Genomic DNA, 24,190 nt, shown 5'->3' on the forward strand with positions numbered 1-24,190 from the left:
GTAGATTCAGTGGTAGGTAGATCTTCTGCACAGGGCCATTCATTTGGGCTAATTTATTGCTCATATTGGTTTTGCCGATGAATTATGGATGCCCATATATTAAACTCTCTCAGAAATGCACACACACAGTCAAAAGGTGTGTATTCTGGCCATTTCGGTGAGTCATTTCTAGGTGTGGTCCTGTACTACTCTAGGCTCCACTGCTACTCCCCTCTGGCTTCTAACATTTTACAGTGTTACCCATACTTAGGCACTGTGTGTTGTTCCTGACCATGTGACCTGATCAGGAACAACCCAGATTACATGATCTGGAAAAACTTAAGGTCCTACCCATACTGCCTGACAAGAGTTCCCAATTCCAAAGAGGTCGACTGAGGTAAAACACATGGACAGAAACAGAAGATCACATACATTCTGTACAGGAGCTTCCAATCTGAACAGTTATATTTAACACAGATATATCCACAAAGGTAACAGATTATTATAGCGCCTAATCAAATGATTGATTTCACTGGTTGAACTGAAGTACGGTCTCTTCTAGCAATATTATCATATCATACGTTGCACAAAAACAGACACCGATTTTATGTCCAAAGTTAAATATCTCTACATTATTGATCCAATAATATACTTTAGAATTTAAAAATAATTTTGACAAGAACACCACGTTATAGAAAACACACTTATGGTACAGTAAAGAAAAAGACCAACTCTTTAAAGTAAAGATAACATACTAGTAGAGTCACTGTGATTTAAAAAATAACCTGGTTTGGGTTTGAAGGAGCATTCTCATAGACACAGCAAGGCTGTTCTGAAGGTTTGTTGTTGTTGTTACTGTTGTTGTGGTTGTGGTTGTTTGAGGGAATGTGTGTGTGTTTGGGGTGTATGAGAGCAGCCGTTAGGAATCTTGGGGTCCCGGTATTGTAGAGGAAGTGTTTGGGTTAAAGATGTGTGTGAGCCAAAACACAAGGGGGCATTAGAAATGCTCTATGACCTATGGGTCTGGCTTATTGAAGTGTAGCTCACAGCCTCTGTAGTCATCTGGTTCCACTCTCACTGATCTATAAATTCCAGACCTTCAATTTCAATCCTTTAGAGAGACGTACACACTCACACACACACACACACACACACACACACACACACACACACACACACAGAGGGAAGTAAGGAATGAGAAAGATAGAGAGCAGAGAGACATGGTTAATAATATACCATGGCAAATCCAGTTTGAGGGAGATCCAATTTCCCACTTCTATCATAATATTAAAAACTCAAACAACTGATTCTATAAAATGCAAGTAGGAGAGGAGAGATTTGAGGAAACAGAGAGACAGTAACCTCAGTGGGCAAAATGGAGACATGCAATGCACCAGACAGGGGCGGCAGGTAGCCTAATGGTTAGAGCGTTGGGCCAGTAACTGAAAGGTTGCTGGATTGAATCCCAGAGCTGACAGGACAAAAAATCTGTCATTCTGCCCCTGAAAAAGGCAGTTAACCCACTGTTTCCCAGTAGGCTGTCATTGTAAATAAAATAAAATTCTTAACTGACTTGCCTAGTTAAATAAAGGTTTTAAAAAAAACTGTGACTGTGAGAGAAAGGTAGAAAAATAAAGAGGCAGAGAGGGATAGGGCCTTGCCTTCTTAGCAGCCCCCATGCGACTGTCCTTTTGGTTGGCGTTGAGGGATTTCCATACGGTGGTTTTAGACATCTCATCAGATATGTTAATATCAGAAGGGTCACACCTGGGGAGGAAGGGGTTAAAGCAACGGGTCAGAGGTCAGAGGGGGTGGGAAGAAGGGGAGGGTGGAGTCTGAGGGGGTTAGTACTCAACAAGCGGTGCAATGAAGAAACCTCTACTGTACCATCAAAAGACACCACATACAGACAGTGAGCAAAGACATGAACCAAGACTTACCTGTCCACTAGATGTCATAGCCTAGGCAGCCAATAGTGGGTGTTAGATCTACACTATCAACTAGGATTGATGTGCATTCCCGGTAATACACTTCTCTGTGCACTGGCTAGTACATAAAGCATCCTCCATCCAGGATGCAAAGGCATAATTTCCCTCCTTAACAACCACGTTTAGCCAAGGGTGTGCAACATCCGAAATTACGAAAATGTTGACGGGACAGTTAAAGATAGTTAAGGAGGGAAATGATGCTTTTGCACACACACAAGTGTATTCCCTTTTCGCCCACGACTACGTGGCTGTGCAGGATTCCAACACCATCATTAAGTTTGCAGACGACACGACGGTGGTAAACCAGATCACCTGCAACAATGAGACAGCCCACAGGGAGGAGGTCAGAGACCTGGCTGTGTGGTGCCAGGACATCAACCTCTCAGAGGGCTGAGCACATCCCCATCCACATCAACAGGGCTGTTGTGGAGCAGATCGAGAGCTTCAAGTTCCTGTGTCCACATCATGGTCCACACACATCAACACAGTCATGAAAAGTGCACGACAACGCCTCTTCCCCCTCAGGAGGCTGAAAAGTTCAGCATGGGCCCTCAAATCCTCAATACGTTCTACATCTGCACCATCTACAGCTGCACCAAGTTCTACAGCTGCCATCCAGAACCTCTATACCAGGCGGTGTCAGAGGAAGGCCCAAAAAACTGTCAGACCCCAGCCCTTCCATGTCATTGACTGTTCTCTCTGCTACCGCACGGCAAAGGTCTGGCACCAACAGGACCCTGAACGGCTTCTACCCCAAAGCCATAAGACTGCTAAATAACCAAATACACTACTATTTCTCTTTTTTTCTCTCAGCATTGTTGGGAAGTAAGCATTTCACTGTTAGTCTGCACCTGTTGTTTACGAAGCATGTGACAAATAAAATTAGATTTGATTTATTACCAGGAATGCACATCAATCCTAGACGATAGTGCAGATCTAACGCCCGGTAGCGACTGCCTAAGCTATCTTGACCATCACGTATGTGTGTTCGTAGGTAAGTGTGTGTGTCTTCATAAGGGTGTACGTGTTCATATGCAAGTGTGTGTGTGTGTGTGTGTGCGTGTGAGCGTAGGTAAGTGTGTGTATGTGTCTCTTCAGAAGTGTGTGTCTGTGTTACCTGGGGTCGTGTGTTTTGGGGAACTGCAGGAGCTTGCTGCTCTCCATGGGGATATGGACTGAGGTCTTATCCTCTACTGCTGTACCCAGAATCTCCTCATCCTGCTGCACACACACACACACACACACACACACACACACACACAGAAGAATATAGTGATGATATGTGCATGTCAGGTACAGATGTAAGATCTTAATTAGAGACAGTTTGCTACAGCAGGAAATTGATCCTGCAGCAACAGGAAATGTGAATTATTATGTGAATTATCATTTATGAACATTAATTAGAGGTTGATCCATTTTTCGTAAGGGAACATTTTCTAAGTGGAAATACATACGTCAGAAGCCATTTTAAACAGTAAATACCCAATAAGTAAAACATTTCCTGCATTGCAGTTTACCTGTAACAGGGTGATCAAATTAAGATCCTACATCTGTAGCAGAAAGAGTGTTAGGGTTGGCGGACACTAGATGTTTTTAACCCGATCTACGGGCTGCCGAGAAACCGGAGCAAACCTGGAGTAAAACGTACCGCCACAGCCCGTAAAGTGTAAACACATACCTGATTTGTGGTTGATGGCTGTCACAGACAGGCTCCTGTGCGCTTGGCATCATGATAATTTATATTCAGCCTCAAATCGGCCAAGTGTGAACAATGCTCAGAGCAGATGCAAGGCATGTCCCACTGTTAGCCAATCAGCTACTCACAAGTTCATCACACACACAAAAACATACACACACACACACACAAGCTAGCTGGTCTGCCGGGATATGTTACAAGTCACATTTAAATGTGTTCTTACCCCAAGCTCTTTCTGCAAAATCAACACTCCACATTGTCCTCTTTTCCGTAACCAGTTGCATGCCAAAATTTGCTTCATTCTTGCTTTTGTCTTAGCTTTTTTGGCACATAACAATCAGGGATGTAGTGCTATTTTATTTATTTATTACGTCATCATTTCTCAATGAAATTTGGTTCCGAAATGTAGCCTGTTGTAGAATATCATTTTTGAATATACATAGCCTACAATGCATCATCCAAAATGTAACAATTAACTTGCCTACACAGTGTCTCAAAGAAATGTTTCTAGTTTTAAAATCCTAAAACACCTCATTAAGCCTACCTTATTATACATTTTAGGCCATCATCACTGTCAATCGTGAATGATAATTCTTCACCTTTTACAGGTGAAATGTCCATGCTGCATGCCAACCATTTGATCCCAATCAGTTTCAGGGGAATATGTGTTTCGATCTTCTTCTTGAATGATGTAGGCTTAGCAACCTAACTACTGTTTAATCACATTTTAGAGCAGAGGGTGTTTAAGAAGCTATACTTCCACTTGTATTTTGTTTCAATCAGAGCATATTAAGCCTAGTGGTGTGCATTGTTGAGTTCTGGCCGCATGAGAAAATAAATGCGACTATTCAGCACAATCATAATAAGATGTCACAAGTAGCCTAATTACTTGGCAGTAGAGCGTAACGTTTTACTATGGTTTGTTATGTAAAATACTAATGAATCATTAAAAGATCTTGTGAGATTCAACTTTAGTCTAAACTTTATTAAACAAGCACCATTCTGAGAAGTGGAGGCGCATTGTTCCACTGCATACCGGCTGCACTACACCCCTGACAGCAATCCAGATAAAAGCACACAGCATCTTCCTCCATGCCTAGCAAATATATGCTAATTCTGTCCCGATTGTCTAATCGGAGGTTCCGCGAGGTGTATGTACTATTTCACAATAATTTAGCTTGACTAAATCGTTAAATGGGAGAGGTTCTCCGATAGATAGAGCCCGTACACCCGACAAAAATTGTGTTGTGTATTTCAGCCTTTAGTCAAATAATACACCATACCCCATACAACACTGCCGCTAGTGGTGACAAAGCAACGTTGACCTCCATGTTCCAAAAGCAGTTGTGTTGAATGCTATGGGATCAAAGCATACTGTAATCATACTGTAAATAGATGGAGTACCTCAATGTCAACATTCTTGGAGGCGTCATGCAGTTGTTTCTTCTTGCTCTCAGGCATTATGTCATCCAGGTAACTCAGCTCCCTCTTAGTGAAGCAAAGGTCCAACAACTTACGGATGAACACTAGAGCCAGAACCTACACAACACACACACGCACACACATACATACACATATATTGCCAGATATGATATTTCACATGTATGACATTCAATACAATGATACGACACAATACTTTCAGCCATTTACACAGAGATTCCCAAAGCGAATACCATTCTTGTTCAATGGGACCAACTGGGATAAATAGGTTTAGAAGAAGCAATACCACAGTACTGCTATACTCTGTGCCATAGTGTAATTGTTACCATCATGGGGAAGACAATGGCAGCCTTGGAGGTTTTAATGATCCAGAGCAGGGCCAGGCAGGTGAGCTGGGTGATGGTGAACAGGTGCACCTTCCTCAGGGGAACGTGTCTCAGGTAGATGAAGTCTGGCTGGTGCTTGGCCGGCATACCAAATAACTTTAGACGGTCAAAAAACTGAGAGAGGAAAGAAGATAACATTGGAATTGTATGACAGTGACTTATAATGGCAACAAATGTGTGTGTGTGTGTATGTGTTGCTGCTGTAGAAGTGCATGCTTTGTAAGATATTACCTGTATCCCCCTCAAAGACGAGGCTCCCATGTAGAGAAATACTCCATACAGGACAGGCATGGGAATGAACTGCAGAGCCCCAGTCATGAAGACAGAGAGGCCCATCAGTAGGAAGATGACCAGGCCTGTGAGCCTCTGCTCTCTGATGCCCAGGAAGCGGGGCTGTTCCCCGGGGGCCGAGCTCTCTGACTCCAGTTTCAGGCTGTTGACGTGGGAGATGGAGAGCACGGTGGCTGCCACGAACCAGGGCAGGCCCATAATGGAGCACACAGCCAGCATCACCCCCACCATCAGCAGGTCCAGGTGATAGCCACAGCCCTTCTGTAAGGGGAAGGGGAAATACATGAATAACACATGAAAAATCATACAGATCGACCAACAAAACCTTAACTCAAATTCTGACTTGTGCCCTCAGAACAAAGCTGCATTAAGAACAAGTTCCTTCTGACTAACTATTGGGCAATGGCCACAGTGTAGTCTTGCATTGCCATACCTCCAACAGTGTGACGGCATCCCAGTCCTTAGTAAAATAATATTTGGGACCAATAAATACAGACTTGTCTTCCTCTCACCAGTAGTTTATGCTCCTTGCGGTTGATGATGACAGCGGTGATCTGTTGGTCCATGAAGATGAGGATGGTGCAGAGCAGAGCAGGGATGGAGGCAGCCAGCACTGTCCACCACGGGTTTCGACCTATCGGGTTGATCAACCAACCACGGTCATCTCGGGTGGGCTAGTTAGTAGAACAGACAGAGACAAAAAATAAAATATCTGAGATAGCAGGGTACGGAAAGGATCGTCTCGATAGTTTATAAACCACCTATCACATATAAAACAGTGATCTTTTCATCCTACCTTAAAGTTGCTGGGCACCTGCAGCTTCTGCGAGGGGATTCCAATCAGGAAGTCAAGCATGACCATAAATACAATGGTGATAAAGACCGCAAAGTCACTGATCATGGACCGCACCTGAACAAAGCAGGAAGGGATCTTCGATGATGCAACAACACAAAATTGTCTACTAAAACTCAGGCAGAAAAACATAGGTCTAGACGAACCAGCATATAGAACAATTAACCCTGTAGCCTCTTCCCTTCCAAACACAAATGCCACAACCATAGCATTGGAATCTATTTCAGATTGAGCTTCATTCATTTACACAGTTTTGTAATGTCTTACCCTGGTGGGGAAATATCGGCTGGTCTTACACTCTTTGAGGAACGCTGACATGAAGACAGTGGCGAAGAAGAGGATGGCCGACCAGAAGAGTACGTCAGGGGTGTAGGGGCCATGGTGTCCACAAGCTGTACCCACAAAGTGGCCTTGCAGATCTATGCACTCCTGAAGATCAACAAACACACAAAACAACATAGAAGAATAGCTCAGACAGCAATGCAACTGTTTTGGGTTCACGTCCCAGACCCACCATTGCTGATTCTAGTCTCCCCTGGACAACATCTGACATAGCTTATACTACTGACACTTTTTCTCTGATTCTACTGAATCTAAATATGATCTGCACCTGGTGGCTGAAACATCAGAATAGCTAGACAGCAACATGAGTGGGATATAGCCGCGATTTGACCTGGCACTATCTTCTTTGACATGTATAGTAGTCTCTTACTAAACCCAGGGCTGACTATATTTTAAGTCATCCCAGTGGGGTATTGGCTTAAGTTTTCAACCAGCAATCATCACACCTCGGATGGACCTCATAGGCTACGATATTTCCTCTGCGAAAGGATACCTAAAGACAGCCGCTCAAAATGTGTGCAGTATCTCATATAGCATCTCCCCCAAACGGTATTTGTTGTTTGTTGCATTGGTATGTCTAGCAGACAGCCCCCTACCTAACACTTTGGTGTATGCTTGTTTACAAGTATTTCTTCGTAAGGTGGGGTAGTGATACAATGATCAAATAGTGGGCCTCCCGAGTGGCGCAGCGGTCTAAGGCACTGCATCCCAGTGCTTGAGGAGTCACTACAGACCCGGGTTCGATCCCAAGCTGTGTCGCAGCTGGCCGTGACTGGGAGACCCATGAGGCGGCGCACAATTGGCCCAGCGTCATCCGGGTTAGGGGAGGGTTTGGCCCTCCTAATGCACACAGACTTTGGTCGCCAGCTGTTCCTCTGACACATTGGTGCGGCTGGCTTCCAGGTTAAGAGAGCAGTATGTCAAGAAGCAGTGCGGCTTGGCAGGGTCGTGTTTCGGAGGACACATGGCTCTTGACCTTTGCCTCTCCCGAGTCTGTACGGGCGTTACAGCGATGGGACAAAATAACCAAATAAAGGAAATACTTGGGTAAACAAAGGATACAAAGTATATGTTACGGTGTGCAGTGCATTTTCCTGGCATGGTTTAGGGCCACTTGTAGAATCTATGCCAAGGAGCATTGTAGCTGTTCTGGCAGATCATGGTGCCCAACACCCTTTGAAGACCTTTATGTTGGGGTTTCCTTCATTTTGGCAGAGACCTGTATTTATGTGATAAAACTTAATCTACAGTTATTTTTTCATTAACTGTTAATCCTTTGTGGCTAAATTATGCTGTCTGGTCTATTTTGAACATTGAACACGGGCTCCTCTGGTTGGATAAAAATGATAAGAATATATATTTTTTATATATACATTTTGTTTTGCCTCTAGTGCCCCCTACAGGCTTGGGCCCAGCCCCTGAATCATATAATTGACCAGTCACATTTATTTATTATGTAGTTAATTTGAATTGTTTTTATTAATCAGTTACCCAATCAACCACCAGTTATCCACGTGGGCCCCCTACCTCCTCTCCTCCCCCCATCTGATGATTAGCGGAGAGGCAGCAGGCAGCAGCTGGCTGACTACAGTCATTGAGTCTTCCTGTGGTCGCAGTGAAAAATTATAAAATATATACTACATATATAATATATAGATTATATATTTCCTTAATTATTTTAATCATACTTTTATTTCTTTATTTTTGCTGCCTTTTGGGCCCCACATGAGCCTGGGACCAGGGGCTTCAGCTCTGGTAAGCCCCTGCATTAATCCGTCCCTGTGATTGTGTGTGTTTGTGTGGGAGTGTGTCGGCTGAGTTACCTTGACAGTAAGGTTGGCCCAAGGCACAGTAGAAGCAGTGATGTTTTTCTGACTCCATAGCTCCAGGGTTGTATTACTGGGGTTATCAGGCTCTGCACACCGACAGCTACAGAGAGAGATATACTCAATTGAATTCACTTAAGCCACAGAAAACATACTCTTAAGTATACTCTCACACACATAGTATAAATAATTCAAAGGGACTAAATTACACAAAATGAGAAAATGGAAATAAAGTAAGAAACAGATAAAGACAGAAACAGAAAAAGGTAGAAACAGGAAGGTGTATGGTCCTCACTATGCCAGTGTGAGCTTGTCCAGGTCGCTGTGGGTGTTGATGGGGTAGTGTTCCCCCAGGTGGATGAGCTTCTCCAGAGCCTCGTAAATGAAGATGATGCAGATAAGGGAAGCAAAGGCTTCTTCTGTGAAGCGGGTGATGTAGCAGACCAGGGAGCTGGCATCTGTGGCCACCAGGACGAGACACAGGAAGGCCGTCCACAGGCCGATACAGGTCCTCAGAGACAGGTAGGACAGGTCATAGTCCCTGAGAGAAGGAGGGGGGTTGGGAGACAGTCAGAGGAAATATTAACAGTCAGGCCCTAATTATAGAACATAATAACACATTAAGGTGACTTAGATGCACTATTGTAAAGTGGCTGTTCCACTGGATGTCATAAGGTGAAAGCACCAATTTGTAAGTCGCTCTGGATAAGAGCGTCTGCTAAATGACTTAAATGTAATTAAATGATTAATATAACGAAGAGAATGTACTGACTTGCAGAACTTGAAGAGGATCTTCTCAAAGACGAGGACAGGGCCTGTGCTACCCAGGATGGTGAGAGGCTGACCAGCAAACAGAGAGTAGGCCACTCCTGTCATGGATGCTCCCAGCAGAGACTCAATGGCACTCTGAGATACACACACGCACACACACACACACACACACACACACACACACACACACACACACACACACACACACACACACACACACACACACACACACACACGTAAGCAAGACAAAAGGGTGTGAGTGAGAGTGTTGATGTGTGAGAGTGTATGTGTGTGCGTGCATGCATATGTATTTGATTTTGATTTGATCTGACTGTACATGAGTGTGTGTGTGATAGTGATGCACGGGTTTAGAGTCATTCAATACTGTGTGGTTGAAGGGAAGCTGAGTGAATATATATCCTTCTTGTACAATTTATATAGGAAACATTGAGGTTTTTCTTTCATTATTTTAGGCTATCTGGTACTTGTGCATAAGCCTAAGCTTTTGGTCCTAACTGTACGATAGTCAAATAGCCTACATGCCAATCGCCAAATGTTTGGTAACAGGTAGAAAGAGTTCATGTCGATCCACAGAGGCAAAACGGACAATGTCAGAGTTTAATTCAATAAGAGAAAAGCTGCAAAATAGAGAGTTGAAAATAAAGAGAAGGGAGGGCCATAAAATAAATGTTTAGAAATTATTTGGTGAAGTGGTAAAAGAGGATGATAGCAGTGCTGACTGGTTATGTTATGTTTGATGATTGTGAGGCGCTATACAAATTCCACAGTCACAAGACTTCAAATAGGCCTATGACACGTCAAGGGAACTGTAGTCTACTGTTTAGATGGGTTAAATGGAAACTAAAATCTGGACCCTGACTGTAGGTCTATAACCTCTCACATATCCTAATAATAACTCCTGCAGAATTAAGCATTTCTTGCAGTGAAATTATACAACAAATGTAGGGCATATTTTGAATCTGGGAACAGGAGTGGAGAAATTGTATTTCTTTCTTTCAGCATCTTGAGAGAATATGAATGCGCAGTTAGATACCATCTGTAGAGGTGCTATCTTTATCAGCATCATAAAAGCTGATAGTATTTCAACCACATAAAATATGCATCCAAGCCGAACTGAAATTTTATCAGAAGAAACATGTTGGGTCGTTTTCACAGCTTTCAATTTTTGCACAGAAAATGTCCCGTTTTGTTGTTGTTGTTGAGTTATTGTATTTTCTCTCTGGTCCCTGAACATCTTTGCTCTACGAAAGAAACAGAGATGACTGAGAACTTTAATTCTTTCCATTTATGACATTATTCTTGTGAGCAAGGGTTTATATAGTCTTCTAGGGAAACATCTAATGACAGAAGAGAAGCTGCATATATTTAATTATAGACAAGTTGACTAACAAATAGCCATAATGTCCGAAATTATAAACAGAAACATGCAGTGCCTTCAGGAAGTATTCATACCCCTGGACGTATTCCACATTTTGTTCTTACAGTTTGAAATCAAAACTGTAATACTTTTTTTCTCTTTTTGTTCTTCACAAGTCTACACACCCCATAATGACCAATTAATTTTTTGGGATGGAAATGTTTGCAAGTTTATTGAACATGAAATATCTCATTTATATAAGTATTCACATGCCTGAGTCAATAGAATCAGCATTGACATTGATTACAGCTGTGAGACTTTCTGGGTAAGTCTCTAAGAGCTTTGCACACCTGAATTGTACAATATTCGCACATAATTATTTTTAAAACTCAACCTCTGTCAACCTCTGTCTAGTTGGCTGTTGATCATTACTAGACAGCCACTTTCAAGTCTTGCCATAGATTTTCAAGGCAATTTATGTCACAGCTGTAACTAGGCCACTCAGGAACATTCAATGGCGTCTTGGTAAGCAACTACAGTATAATGTATATTTGGCCTTGTGTTTTAGGTTATTGTCCTGCTGAAAGGTGTATTTGTCTCCCAGTGTCTGTTGGAAAGCAGACAGAACCAGGTTTTCCTCTATGATTTTGCCTGTGCTTAGCTCTATTCCGTTTCTTTTTATCCAAAATAAAACTCTCTAGTCCTTGCCGATGACAAGCATTCTCATAACATGATGAAGCAACCACCATGATTGAAAATATGAACAGTGGTACTCAGTGATGTGTTGTGTTGAATTTGCATCAAACATAACACTTTGTATTCAGGACATAAAGTTAATTTCTTTGGTACATGTTGGGACTGGGAGACTAGTAATCATTGAGGGAAAGATGAATGGAGCAAAGGACAGAGAGATCCTTGATGAAAACCTGCTCCAGAGTGCCCAGGACCTCAGACTGGGGTGAAGGCAACGACCCTAAACACACAGCCAAGATAACGCAGGAGTGGCTTCGGGACAAGTCTCTGAATGTCCTTGAGTGGCCCAGCCAGAGACAGGACTTGAACTCGATCGAACATCTCTGGAGAGACCTGAAAATAGCTGTGCAGCTCCCATCCAACCTGACAGAGCTTGAGAGGGTCTGCAGAGAAGAATGGGAGAAACTCCCAAATACAGGTGTGCCAAGCTTGTAGCGTCATACCCAAGAAGACAAGGCATTAATCGCTGCCAAAGGTGCTTCAACAAAGTACTGACTAAAAGGGTCTGAATATTTATGTAAATGTTATATTTCAATTGATTTACTTTAATAAATTTGCAAACATTTCTAAAAACCTGTTTTTGCTTTGTCATTATGGGATATTGTGTGTAGATTGATGTGGAAAAGGTCAAGGGGTCTGAATACTTTACTAATGCACTGTATGTGATTTAAGGTCATTTTTACTCCTGAACTAATTTAGTCTTGCCATTACAAAGGGGTTGACTAATTACTGACTCAAGACATTTCAGCTTTACATTTTTTATTCATTTGTAAACATTTCTTAAAACATAAAACATTTTTCATTCAGGCTATAACAAAACGTCCCTCCGATTCTGACTGTAGCCTACAGTGCATTTTCTATATTAGCAGCTTAGGGCCGGGTGTGGGCCTCAGATTTTCACTTTATCACATATAGTTGCACATTTGCGGATGGGTTATTAGCAATTGCGGGCAGGCGAACAAACAGCTGACCCGTGCACCACTAGTGCAGGGGTCTGTGAGTGTGTGTGAACATATTTGTGACCAGTTTCAGGAAGCTAGGCGTATGTAGCATGTCACTACTTCACAGGATAGGCATTTGAACATAATTATTTTGTTGTTGATCAAAATGTTTTTTTGTTGTTGCAGAAATGCCTTCGTGAACATGTGGACTTTGATATGTCTTAATAACAAACTTTTATACCATCTGTAAATACGAATACAATTGTTAAATTACAAGCCTAGTTGGTTTAGCCATGGAAAAAGACAGGAACCTTCCTGATAGCCATGATTTGCTGAGATAATGGATGGGCTGGACATACCGAGAGATGGGTTTGGATTGGTCTACCATGTAGCTTGCTTCTGTCTATAACATGAGCTCCTCAGTATATGTTATAAAGATATAACGTTAGCCATGGACAACTGCAAAAGTGCTGCTACTGCTCTCAATAACATTGCTGCCCTAAATATAGCAGGCGCTATCAAACTACTTTTTTCAAATGGTCCGTATGAAATGGAGTGACTTGACACAACGGGCCAAACAAGCTGTAGCCACAAACAAAACGGAAATGACACAGGAGGAGAACTTACTTTTTTATTTTGCCTTTATTTAACTAGGCAAGTCAGTTAAGAACAAATTCTTATTTTCAATGACGGCCTAGGAACAGTGGGTTAACTGCCTTGTTCAGGGGCAGAACGACAGATTTGTACCTTGTCAGCTCAGGGATTTGATCTTGCAACCTGCAGTCTGTCGTGAAGAGTTCCTCCATGTATACGTGTTTGATTCTAGCTACATTTTCAGATATTATAAGTTTCTAATTTTGCCAGAAAGTCACTTTTTTATTGCAAGTTAAAACATTCTGTTAGATAGCTAGTGTTAGCTTGCTGGCACGCTAGCTAACGTTACGTGTATGATCTGTGTAGTAATATTATTTGTATCTCAGAAATCATTTGCATTGCTAGTTAGAGCCTATGGCCTAGTTATAACATTGAACCTAGTTGGTTAGCTTTAGCTACCTGCAGATTCATACTACAGCATTTCATTTCATTGGGATTATGGTTCATTGTTTAGCTAGCTAGCTACATGTCTAAACAAAAGACTCCACTTGGCCAGATGATTACATGACCCATCATGTTAGCCAGGTGTGTCTGGGGGTGATTACGGATGACATTTCTTTCACATGAGCCATCAGTTTAGACAAGTGTGTCTGGGTAAGCATCATATAATAATTATAAAATATTTATAAAATATTTTTATCTAGACACTCTATTTTTGATATTGCTACTATGCAAATATGCAAGTAACCATTTCACTGTAATGTTTACACTTACTGTGTCCTGTGCATGTGACAAATAACCTTAGATTTATAGTGTGTATTTACCAGAGGCGGTAACGTGAAAAACAACATGACCTACACCAAAGTCAGATTAGGATATAAGCAAAGGACCAGATAAACGTGTATTTTTACCTGGAGTTTTTACTTATTGTAGGCTACTACTTTCACCACGTTTAGTCTTGACATCTTTGGTTGTTTACTACACTACCTTACTCTGTTTAGCACATGGCCTCACATGTGAATCCTTAAAGAGATGGGTGGGGCTAAGGCTTAAGAGGGTGTAGATAAAGAAGAGCTCTACAGTAGGTTTACCAAAATATTCAAGGGCCATTTTCTCAAAAGTGGGGTTACAAGTTTATCAACTTTCAAAGCAGAATTACTTTCCCATTGTTCCTCAACTGCAGTGTATGATATACCATTTTGTAGCTGAGAGTCTCTACTTTTATCCAATGTAAATTTTTGCAACACAAGACCAAATCGAGGTGGTCGGTCACATTTGGATGTGTGTGTTCTTACAATGCGTCCCTCCGTAGCCTCCCCCAGCAGGCCTCCGAAGGTGATGACTGGGGACATGCAGGCGCAGTAGAGGAAGAGGAAGGAGGCAACACACTGAAGACTCAACCCATCTTTGTAGTCACTCAGATAGAACGGAGCCTTCCGCTTAATGTCCAGGATCAGACCCCCAAACAATCTACACAGGAGAGGGGGAGGAGGAGTGGGAGGAGAGCAGTACCAATATCAATACATCACCTTACGAGTTCAAAGCTCAATTAGGCAAAATAAAAAGTTAAATACAAAAGTAACTCAGTCAAAGTCACAAGAACAAAAATATTGCTTGTTTGTCTCCATTTAGACAATAAATTCACTTTTATTTAGAAATAGCAATACTGTGGGCAAGATCCTTGTTCTTATGCATTGATTGAGTTCCCCAGCAGCAGAAACCTAAGCCTAACTCCTAACCCTGTTTGTTGTTCAGTGCAACATACCTTCCTGTTCTCTGGAGCTCAGGACCATGATGTTCTGCGTGAAACTCCTCTTCCACAGGGCAGGTCGTACCATTGGGCATCCCTGGAATTTTCCGCTTCTCCTGCACACACAACCATTCAAACAACTCCCAATGAGCAACAGCAGCCAATCAGGAACAAACAGCACAATTTGAACCCCAATCACAAAAAGCCTTGCCACAAACCATTACAAATTTAGCATTCTGGTGCTCATGTTTGCTCCACATTGTTTAATGGATCACTTAAACCATACATAATATAGCCAAAGGGACAGTCACATTACCACAGCCACATTAACACAGTCACATTACCACAGCCACATTAACACAGTCACATTACCACAGCCACATTACCACAGCCACATTACCACAGCCACATTAACACAGTCACATTACCACAGCCACATTACCACAGCCACATTACCACAGCCACATTAACACAGTCACATTACCACAGCCACATTAACACAGCCACATTACCACAGCCACATTAACACAGCCACATTAACACAGTCACATTACCACAGCCACATTAACACAGTCACATTACCACAGCCACATTACCACAGCCACATTACCACAGCCACATTAACACAGTCACATTACCACAGCCACATTACCACAGCCACATTAACACAGCCACATTAACACAGCCACATTACCACAGCCACATTAACACAGTCACATTACCACAGCCACATTACCACAGCCACATTACCATAGTCACATTACCTGAGAGGGGACACTCTTGGGGGGCTCGATGCGGATGGAAGGGTCCCACTCCCCGGGGGGCAGAACGGTTACCTGATCCAGAAACTCATCTATACCAGCCAGCAGGTCACTGCGGTCCTTAGCTTTATATGCCACATCATGGAAAATCTGCCAGAGAGAGGAAGGGAGAACGAGAGAGAGAGTGATCTGATAAAGATAGGAGGTAATGAATTGTCTGTGCCAACTGAGATCTGACACAGAACAAGGACAAAGATCTGGCACACAAACTAGAACGTTCTGTAACTCTATCTAGGGCTGCCAAGAGTTGCCATTAACCCCCAGAATGTTTAGTGTTAAAGAGGAAGAATGTAGACTTTTGTTGAACTTTACCTCGTCAGTCATGATGGTTGCCATGGAGCGGCCAATCTCGTGGTACTGCTGAGCCTTTCCGTCTGGGCCCAGGAGGATGAACATGAACCTGCAACAGTGACTGGGTTAACAATACTGGATACTACTGGATACTGCTATGCTATCATACGCAACGCTACTATGCTATGAAAGCATCGGGTGGCTGTCCTATCTGACCAGAATATCGTCTGTCATTTTCTGTTAATTTACTGAAGATTCTACACACTTTAGCCACCAACTGCTTTTAGCCAATAATCATTCTGGAGTGTGTCCCCTCTTACTAACATTATCATATGAATGCATTAGAATCATAGAATAGGACCAAGACTACCTGGTGGGTATCGGGACCTCAGTGAAGCCAGTGAGCAGGACAGACAGACACACACACACACACACACACACACACACACACACACACACACACACACACACACACACACACACACACACACACACACACACACACACACACACAGTAGACTACCTGGTGGGTATGGGGACCTCAGTGAGGCCAGTGAGCAGTACGGCAGGGGAGAGGCGTACGAAGGCCACCACAGGTCTCTCCAGGAAGTCCAGCTCTCCCACCAGGACGTTAGAGGCCTCGGCTCCTGTAGGAATCTTCTTCATGAAGTGCATGTCCACCTGGGAGAGGAGAGGAAGGAGGTTTTTGAATGCTTCAACTAAATCCCTGACCTATAGACAAAAAGCCATTAATATAGTACTAAATACTGCCACAGTAGGCTACATACAGTGGGGCAAAAAAGTATTTAGTCATCCACCAATTGTGCAAGTTCTCCCACTTAAAAAGATGAGAGAGGCCTGTAATTTTCATCATAGGTACACTTCAACTATGACAGACAAAATGAGAAAAAAAATCCAGAAAATCACATTGTAGGATTTTTTATTTATTTATTTTCAAATTATGGTGGAAAATAAGTATTTTGTCACCTACAAACAAGCAAGATTTCTGGCTCTCACAGACCTGTAACTTCTTCTTTAAGAGGCTCCTCTGTCCTCCACTCGTTACCTGTATTTGAACTTGTTATCAGTATAAAAGACACCTGTCCACAACCTCAAACAGTACTTTTTTGCCCCACTGTAGCTGCAGTATCACACTTGTCTATGTATCTATACTATGCTTGTGTATCTTTTACAGTATTACTATATGAGTTCAGGCCTTGGGTTTCTTGGGTTTCTAGTCCTTAGTCTAACCTGACTTCTTCTCCTCATCTTCATCTGTACTGATCTGAGAACACAAAGTGGATACAGAATCAGGAATATGCTTTCACCAGTCTGATGATGCGTATCAGAGCAGGTGAAGGGAAGGAGACAAGGAGATTAAACCACTATATAGTATTGAGATGCATCCTTAAATCTGAATAATGTTATATATGATAAAGGCTGCCTGGGACAGGATGTGGCTCAGTAATAGTAAGACAATGTGTAGTACCCCTGCTGCTCCCTGGTGGGCGCTGTGTGGCCCAGATGTTCCCTGACTGGCACCAGTGACTGATTCCAGCAGGATGGTGCATAGCAGCCACACAGTATCACCCAGTCAGCAAGTCAGGGGATGTCTGTGTGCTGAGGTCTGTGTAACAATGTACATTGTTTATATTATACTGGTGTGCAAGTCACTGTAATGGCTAGGTCCATATGTATGGTGTTGAGTTTAATTTGGATGCTGTTGAACAATATGCATTTGTCTATATTTGGCCACCTTTCCTTAGACAGACGTATTTGCTGTTCAAGGAGAAAGACGAATTGGCTCACACTCTCTCTCTCTCTCTCTCTCTCTCTCTCTCTCTCTCTCTCTCTCTCTGTCTCTGTCTCTGTCTCTCTCTGTCTCTGTGTGTCTGGTGTGATCTTCACAGCTCTCTGATCCAGACAGCAGTGAGTCACTTCACCGTAGTACCAAACACACACACACTAACACGCGCACACACACACACGTACCTTGCTAAGGTCCACTTGGCTGTTGTCGTGGTTGGCTCCATTCTTTACCTCTATGTTGGTGGGGGGAGGCTGGGGGGAGACAGTTGGACCTGAGGGATCAGAGCGGTGTGGAGGAGTGTGTGTGAGGTGCTGTTGGTACACTTTCCTCTGTACTTCTGGTCAACTGCCAAGAGAGTGAAACTAATGGTTGTTCAGCTAATATATCAGACATTTTGTCTTTGGGAACAATTTTATTGATTCCTGGCAGACGACTAACGGAAGTTTCAATTATACTTTTTGACACATCATAGAAGGCTGTCTGATTAGTTACTACATCCCACTCTCTTTCTCTCTCTCTCCCCACTCTCTTTCTCTCTCTCTCCCCACTCTCTTTCTCTCTCTCTCCCCACTCTCTTTCTATCTGTCATCCACCCGTTGACTCCCTCCCTCACTTCCTCTCTCACTTTTCCCTCCTCCTCACCTTTTCCCTCCTTTCCCCCCCTTTCCATCAGCATGTTGGTATTTATTGGAGTGACTCATGTACTGGAAGTAGCTCTGCAGAGTGGCCACTGACTGGCACAGACACAATGAATACAATCAGACTTTTTACATAACCCTGACCGTAACCACACTGCTAGCCTAATTATATTAGGACAAAAAAGCACATTTGTGTTTTCATGAATTTTTACGATATAGCCAATTTTGACTTAGCAGCTGGCCCATTTAACGGAAATCAGCTCTGCCTCCAGGGCAAGATTCATGAGAATAAATGTCAACCTGCTTTCTATCCTCCCCTTCCCTTCTCTCTGCCCTTCCTCCCACACTTCTCTCCTGGTACCCACCGCTCTTGTCCATGTGGGGTTCAGAGTGCTTGCGTCCGGCATCGGCGAAAGAGCGCACCATGTCAGGGATGAGCTGGTGATGGCCGGACCTCTTCTTCTCGTTCTGGTGGTGGTGTCTCTTCAGCAGGGCCTCCCTTACCTTCAGCCTCACACTGTCGTCCAGCTCATGGGACGCCTCTTGCTGGTCCAACACCATATCTGCACCAGGACACACCACAAAAACAACCATAGACTCTGTAACTAACAGTGGTGGTCAGTGCCATTTAAGATGAGGGAGGACTATTTTTTTTAATGAGCAGGAAAATGAAACCGAAAACCATGATTATTTTGTCATAATCGAACTGAAACTGAACCGACCTCAAAAAGCACTAATCGCTCAGCCCTGAAGTGTGCTTCTGTACTGATTGGTGTGATTGCAGAGAATAATCAGCAGAGGTGTGGAGCACACCACCACCATGGCTGCATATTCATTGTTGTGTCTTATCATGTCATGCATGATAAGATAAGACCGTCTCTGTATGCTGTTAGACACAATGCTCTTACATCATCTAGACAGACAGGTGCAGCTGACAGGTGCCACCTGTTCAGCCTGTCACCCTCAGTCCATCTGGTGAAATGTCAGGCCAGTGTGAGATAGACACAGTTCACTGCTCTAGCCCTCCAGCATCACAGTGCATGCAAGTTCTCATCATCATCTCTCATTTAACTGTAATGACTTTATATATTATAAGGGCGGGGGACTAGTCTAGCAACATGGTGACAATTTCCTTGTCAATGTAAAGCTAATACTGTACATATGTCATATTTTCTTTGGGGAATTTGTAATTGGTCTGTTTAGTAGCAGCTGTTGAGGTGATGTTTTGTGTGTGCTTTTTTTTAACCTATTCTTGAACTGGAATTTTGATTCCTGTTCAATATATTGATTGATTGACGATATTTGTCTGTGTAGTGTTTTATTATACTTTGTTTGTATTTTGACACGTTATTCTGGAAGATTTGAGATCAGAGGGTGAGGGAAGGTAGATATGGGAATTGAACCCCTGTCTCTGATGGGGAGTCATACATGTGTCTGGACCACAGGCTCTTCCCTGTCTGTGTGTTGGTCTGACTAACCTGCGATCTCCTCGATGGTGTTGGCCTGCATGTCCAGCAGCACACTGCCGTTGATGAGGCAGCTACGCAGCTCAAACAGGCTGTGGAGGGACAGCGTGGCTACATAGGGCTTACTCCACCTCTCTCCTCCATCTTCCACGTCCTCCTCAAACTTCAACCACCTACAGGGATGAGAGAGATGTTTAGCGGTTAAAGCAATGTAGGGACTCTCACAAGCCTCACGTATACACACACTCCTATGTCTCTCCCTGACCTGGCGGTTTCTTTCCACTCCGCGTCCTTTCCCTCTTTGACACAGATCTCATCCAGCTCAGTGAAGAGCTCGTGGGCCACATGTTCAGAATCCTCCTCTGTCCCCAGAATGAACTGGACACGCTGGGATGGAGTGTCTACATGGAGTGAGAGAGATGAAGAGGAGAGAGAGAAGGATGGATAGAGAGAGATGATGAGGGGAGAGATATTAAGAGGGAAGAGAGAGGGATACAGGGCAGGGAAGGTGAAGAGAGATGAACAGAGGAGCGATGAAGAGGAGAGAAAAGGAAGGATAGAGATTTGGGTAGAAGAGAGATGGAAAAGGGAGAATTATGGAACGATAGAGAAAGAGGAAATAATGGTGGGAGCAGAGGTAGTAGGATAGGATGTGTGGGTTGGGAAGAGAAGAGAAGCAGAGTAAATAATGATAGGAGATGGACTGTTTAGATATTTACAATTGTTTCCTGCCTGTGTTGATGCAGGGATTACTGACTTAAATCTTGTTGACCTCAAATATAAAAGATATTACAGTATTTCAGACCATATTGCAGATGGAACCCCCCTGTCCCCTGACACTGACACAATAGTGTGTGTGTGTGTTTGTGTGTTTTATGCGTGCCAGTTCCTGCTCTGGGCTGCCTAATCAGCATGCTTATCCATATTAGCCTGGGGTGCTGAGGCAGGTTGCATTAGCAGTGTGTCCACAGCCCTGTGAAGGTGACATGGATTAACACCACTGGCCTAGCTGCCTGGCCTGGCCTGTGCTGCAGTATTGACTTGATTTGTTTACCATCCTCTCTCTAACAGAGAGGAAATATAAACACATAGGTCAGCCTACACATGTGAATGGCTTCCCATAGAACAACCTCAGGGATAGAACTGCAGAGAAATGTCCCCCACATGGACCAGCAGCCAGCAACCTTGGACATGATGTACAGTTAGTGTCCATGTTCATTCATGGACACAGAAACATTTATATAGGATTTCATTGAAATTCCACATGACCCTGTTTGGATTGAACATAGTCAAATTGCTGCACGTGTAGCAATTTGGTTTAGGTTTAGGTTTAGGGTTAGGGTTACAATTAGGGTTAGGTTTGGGGTTACAATTAAGGGTTAGGGGTTAGGTTTAGGGTTACAATTAGGGTTAGGGGTTAGGTTTAGGGTTAGGGTTACAATTAGGGTTAGGGGTTAGGTTTAGGATTTGGGTTAGGGTTATGGGTTATGATTAAGCTTAGGGAAAATTAGATTTTGAATGCAAATCAATTTTAGGTCTCCTCGAGGATAGAAAACAAGTTTGTGTGTGTATGTCACCATGAGAGACTGAGGCCCCCTCTCCCTCCTCGTCCTGCTGTGTAGCGTTCCCTGCCCTCCTGTCCTTCTTGCGGTGGCGTGAGCCATGGGGGCGGTGGTGGCGGTGGCTCTGTCTACCCATGGGCATACTCACCCCCAAAAACAGAGTTCTGTGGCCTGGAGAGAGAGCGAGGTGGAACAGAGAGGAGAAGAGGTGGATCAGAGAGAGGGAGAGAGACAGATTTAATAGCCCTCACATCAGTACTATAAAAACTCTGAGAAAGAGAGAGGGTGAACAAATGTTTCGTGATTTAACTTGGTGCAATGATGCATATTCAACATGGGTCCTACATCGTTTTCTATAAATACTTTAGGTAAGCTTGATTTAGCTTATCCAGCACAATGGGACAGGTAAAACAGCTAAGGGCAGGATGAAGTAAATAAGAGTTCAAGTTCTAAAGGCTCACAGCAGTCAGGAATCAAGCAGCTGTTGAATTTGTTGAATCTGCCCAATCTCATCTGTTAGGCAGTCATGAATAATGCATGACACAACAGCCTTTGGCCAGCCACATGTTGGCGGCTGTGTGCGTGTGTTTGTGTCTGTGTTTGTGCATGCGCGCGTGTGTGTGTGTGCGCGTGTCAGCTACCTTGATAAACATTCAGTGCAAATGTACTTGATGTGAGTCGACAGCTACCCGTTAATACTATAAGAAGGTTGTTAGAATAATGTGTTATAGGAGAGTTAGAAGAGTCAAATCATCAGGGTGTGTTCAGTTCTCTATCCAGCTTTCTCCTCATTACAGAGGAAAGTGAGACAAGACACACACACACACACACACACACACACACACACACACACACACACACACACACACACACACACACACACACACACACACACACACACACACACACAAACCAATGACAGAGTAGACCCCCCTCAACCTGCCCAGGCCTACCTGGCGGATCCATTATTAATGTAGATCTCTATACATTTGAACCAGAACATGGCCAGGGATGGACAAACACATACACACTTACACACACTAGAAAGAAAGACACACTTGGCATTCTCTCATGAACAAACCTGCGTGGTACACAATATTGTGCTAACACATGCAAATATGCTCATACAAACACACAAATATATATACACACTTGCACATGAACAGTGGTTGCCCGACTCCTGTGCTGAAAAATATATGAGCTCAATTGTTAAGCACACGTACACACAGATAAAGGTTAATGAGGTGGTCAGGTGTCTCACCCTCTAGCTCCTCCTTCTCATAGTGGATGTTGAGGACTGAGCTGGTTCCTCCTTGGTCCACTACCACTTCCTCATCTGCCCTCTGGAAGATACAAACACAGAAAATAAACTCTTAGAAAAAAGGTATTATCTAGAACCTAAAATGGAGAAACCTTTGAATAAGCTTTTTTGGATCCAAGTAAAACCATTTTAGGTTCCATGAAGAAACCTTTCCACAGAGGGTTCTACATGGAACCCAAAGGGGTTCTACTTGAAACCAAAAAGGTTATCCTACGGGGACCACTAAATAACCCCTTTGCAACCCTTTTTTCAAAAGAGTGTAACATTAGAACCTCACACACACATACACACGTTTACACACATACACATGCACTCATTCACACATACACACGTTTACACACATACACATGCACTCATTCACACATACACACGTTTACACACATACACATGCACTCATTCACACATACACACGTTTACACACATACACATGCACTCATTCACACATACACACGTTTACACACATACACATGCACTCATTCACACATACACACACACTCATTCACACATACACACGTTTACACACATACACATGCACTCATTCACACATACACACGTTTACACACATACACATGCACTCATTCACACATACACACGTTTACACACATACACATGCACTCATTCACACATACACACATTTACACACATACACATGCACTCATTCACACATACACACATACACACGCACTCATTCACACATACACACGTTTACACACATACACATGCACTCATTCACACATACACACGTTTACACACATACACATGCACTCATTCACACATACACACATACACATGCACTCATTCACACATACACACATACACATGCACTCATTCACACATACACACGGATGGACACGCACACACATTTACATTTACATTTAAGTCATTTAGCAGACGCTCTTATCCAGAGCGACTTACAAATTGGTGCGTTCACCTTAAGACATCCAGTGGAACAGCCACTTTACAATAGTGCATCTAAATCTTTTAAGGGGGGTGAGAAGGATTACTTTATCCTATCCTAGGTATTCCTGAAAGAGGTGGGGTTTCAGGTGTCTCCGGAAGGTGGTGATTGACTCCGCTGTCCTGGCGTCGTGAGGGAGTTTGTTCCACCATTGGGGGCCAGAGCAGCGAACAGTTTTGACTGGGCTGCGCGGGAACTGTACTTCCTCAGTGGTAGGGAGGCGAGCAGGCCAGAGGTGGATGAACGCAGTGCCCTTGTTTGGGTGTAGGGCCTGATCAGAGCCTGGAGGTACTGAGGTGCCGTTCCCCTCACAGCTCCGTAGGCAAGCACCATGG

General features: G+C 43.3%; 1 protein-coding gene and 1 non-coding gene across 2 annotated transcripts; both read right to left on the bottom strand.

Moving 5' to 3' along the window:
• Positions 1–1,184: 1,184 nt before the first annotated feature.
• slc4a8 (solute carrier family 4 member 8) lies at positions 1,185–22,920 on the bottom strand. The gene is made up of 22 exons (XM_065001806.1): positions 22,838–22,920; positions 21,592–21,747; positions 20,280–20,415; positions 20,027–20,187; positions 18,914–19,111; positions 18,093–18,181; positions 16,624–16,781; positions 16,122–16,209; positions 15,753–15,899; positions 15,004–15,104; positions 14,534–14,708; positions 9,574–9,707; positions 9,097–9,342; positions 8,799–8,904; positions 6,901–7,062; positions 6,577–6,690; positions 6,293–6,454; positions 5,721–6,041; positions 5,430–5,603; positions 5,068–5,202; positions 3,085–3,188; positions 1,185–1,746 (listed from the first exon to the last, which is right to left on the bottom strand). Exons 2-22 carry the CDS (start codon positions 21,716–21,718, stop codon positions 1,557–1,559), a joined length of 3,228 nt encoding a protein of 1,075 aa, XP_064857878.1. The 5' UTR covers positions 21,719–21,747; positions 22,838–22,920; the 3' UTR covers positions 1,185–1,556.
• Positions 7,323–7,466, bottom strand: LOC115146387 (U4 spliceosomal RNA). The gene has a single exon (XR_003866133.2). It is a non-coding gene; the product is annotated as a U4 spliceosomal RNA (small nuclear RNA).
• Positions 22,921–24,190: the final 1,270 nt, after the last annotated feature.

The sequence above is a fragment of the Oncorhynchus nerka genome, linkage group LG2 (genome assembly GCF_034236695.1).
Source record: "Oncorhynchus nerka isolate Pitt River linkage group LG2, Oner_Uvic_2.0, whole genome shotgun sequence".
NCBI lineage: Eukaryota > Metazoa > Chordata > Actinopteri > Salmoniformes > Salmonidae > Oncorhynchus > Oncorhynchus nerka.

Coding starts and splice junctions, on each gene's coding strand:
- slc4a8 (XM_065001806.1), bottom strand. CDS start 21,718: ATGCCCATGGGTAGACAGAGCCACCGCCACCACCGCCCCCATGGCTCA. Junction 16,782..18,092: donor GCCAAGTGGACCTTAGCAAG/GTACGTGTGTGT, acceptor CTCCTCTCCCAG/GTGGACATGCACTTCATGAA. Junction 8,905..9,096: donor GACAAGCTCACACTGGCATA/GTGAGGACCATA, acceptor CTCTCTCTGTAG/CTGTCGGTGTGCAGAGCCTG.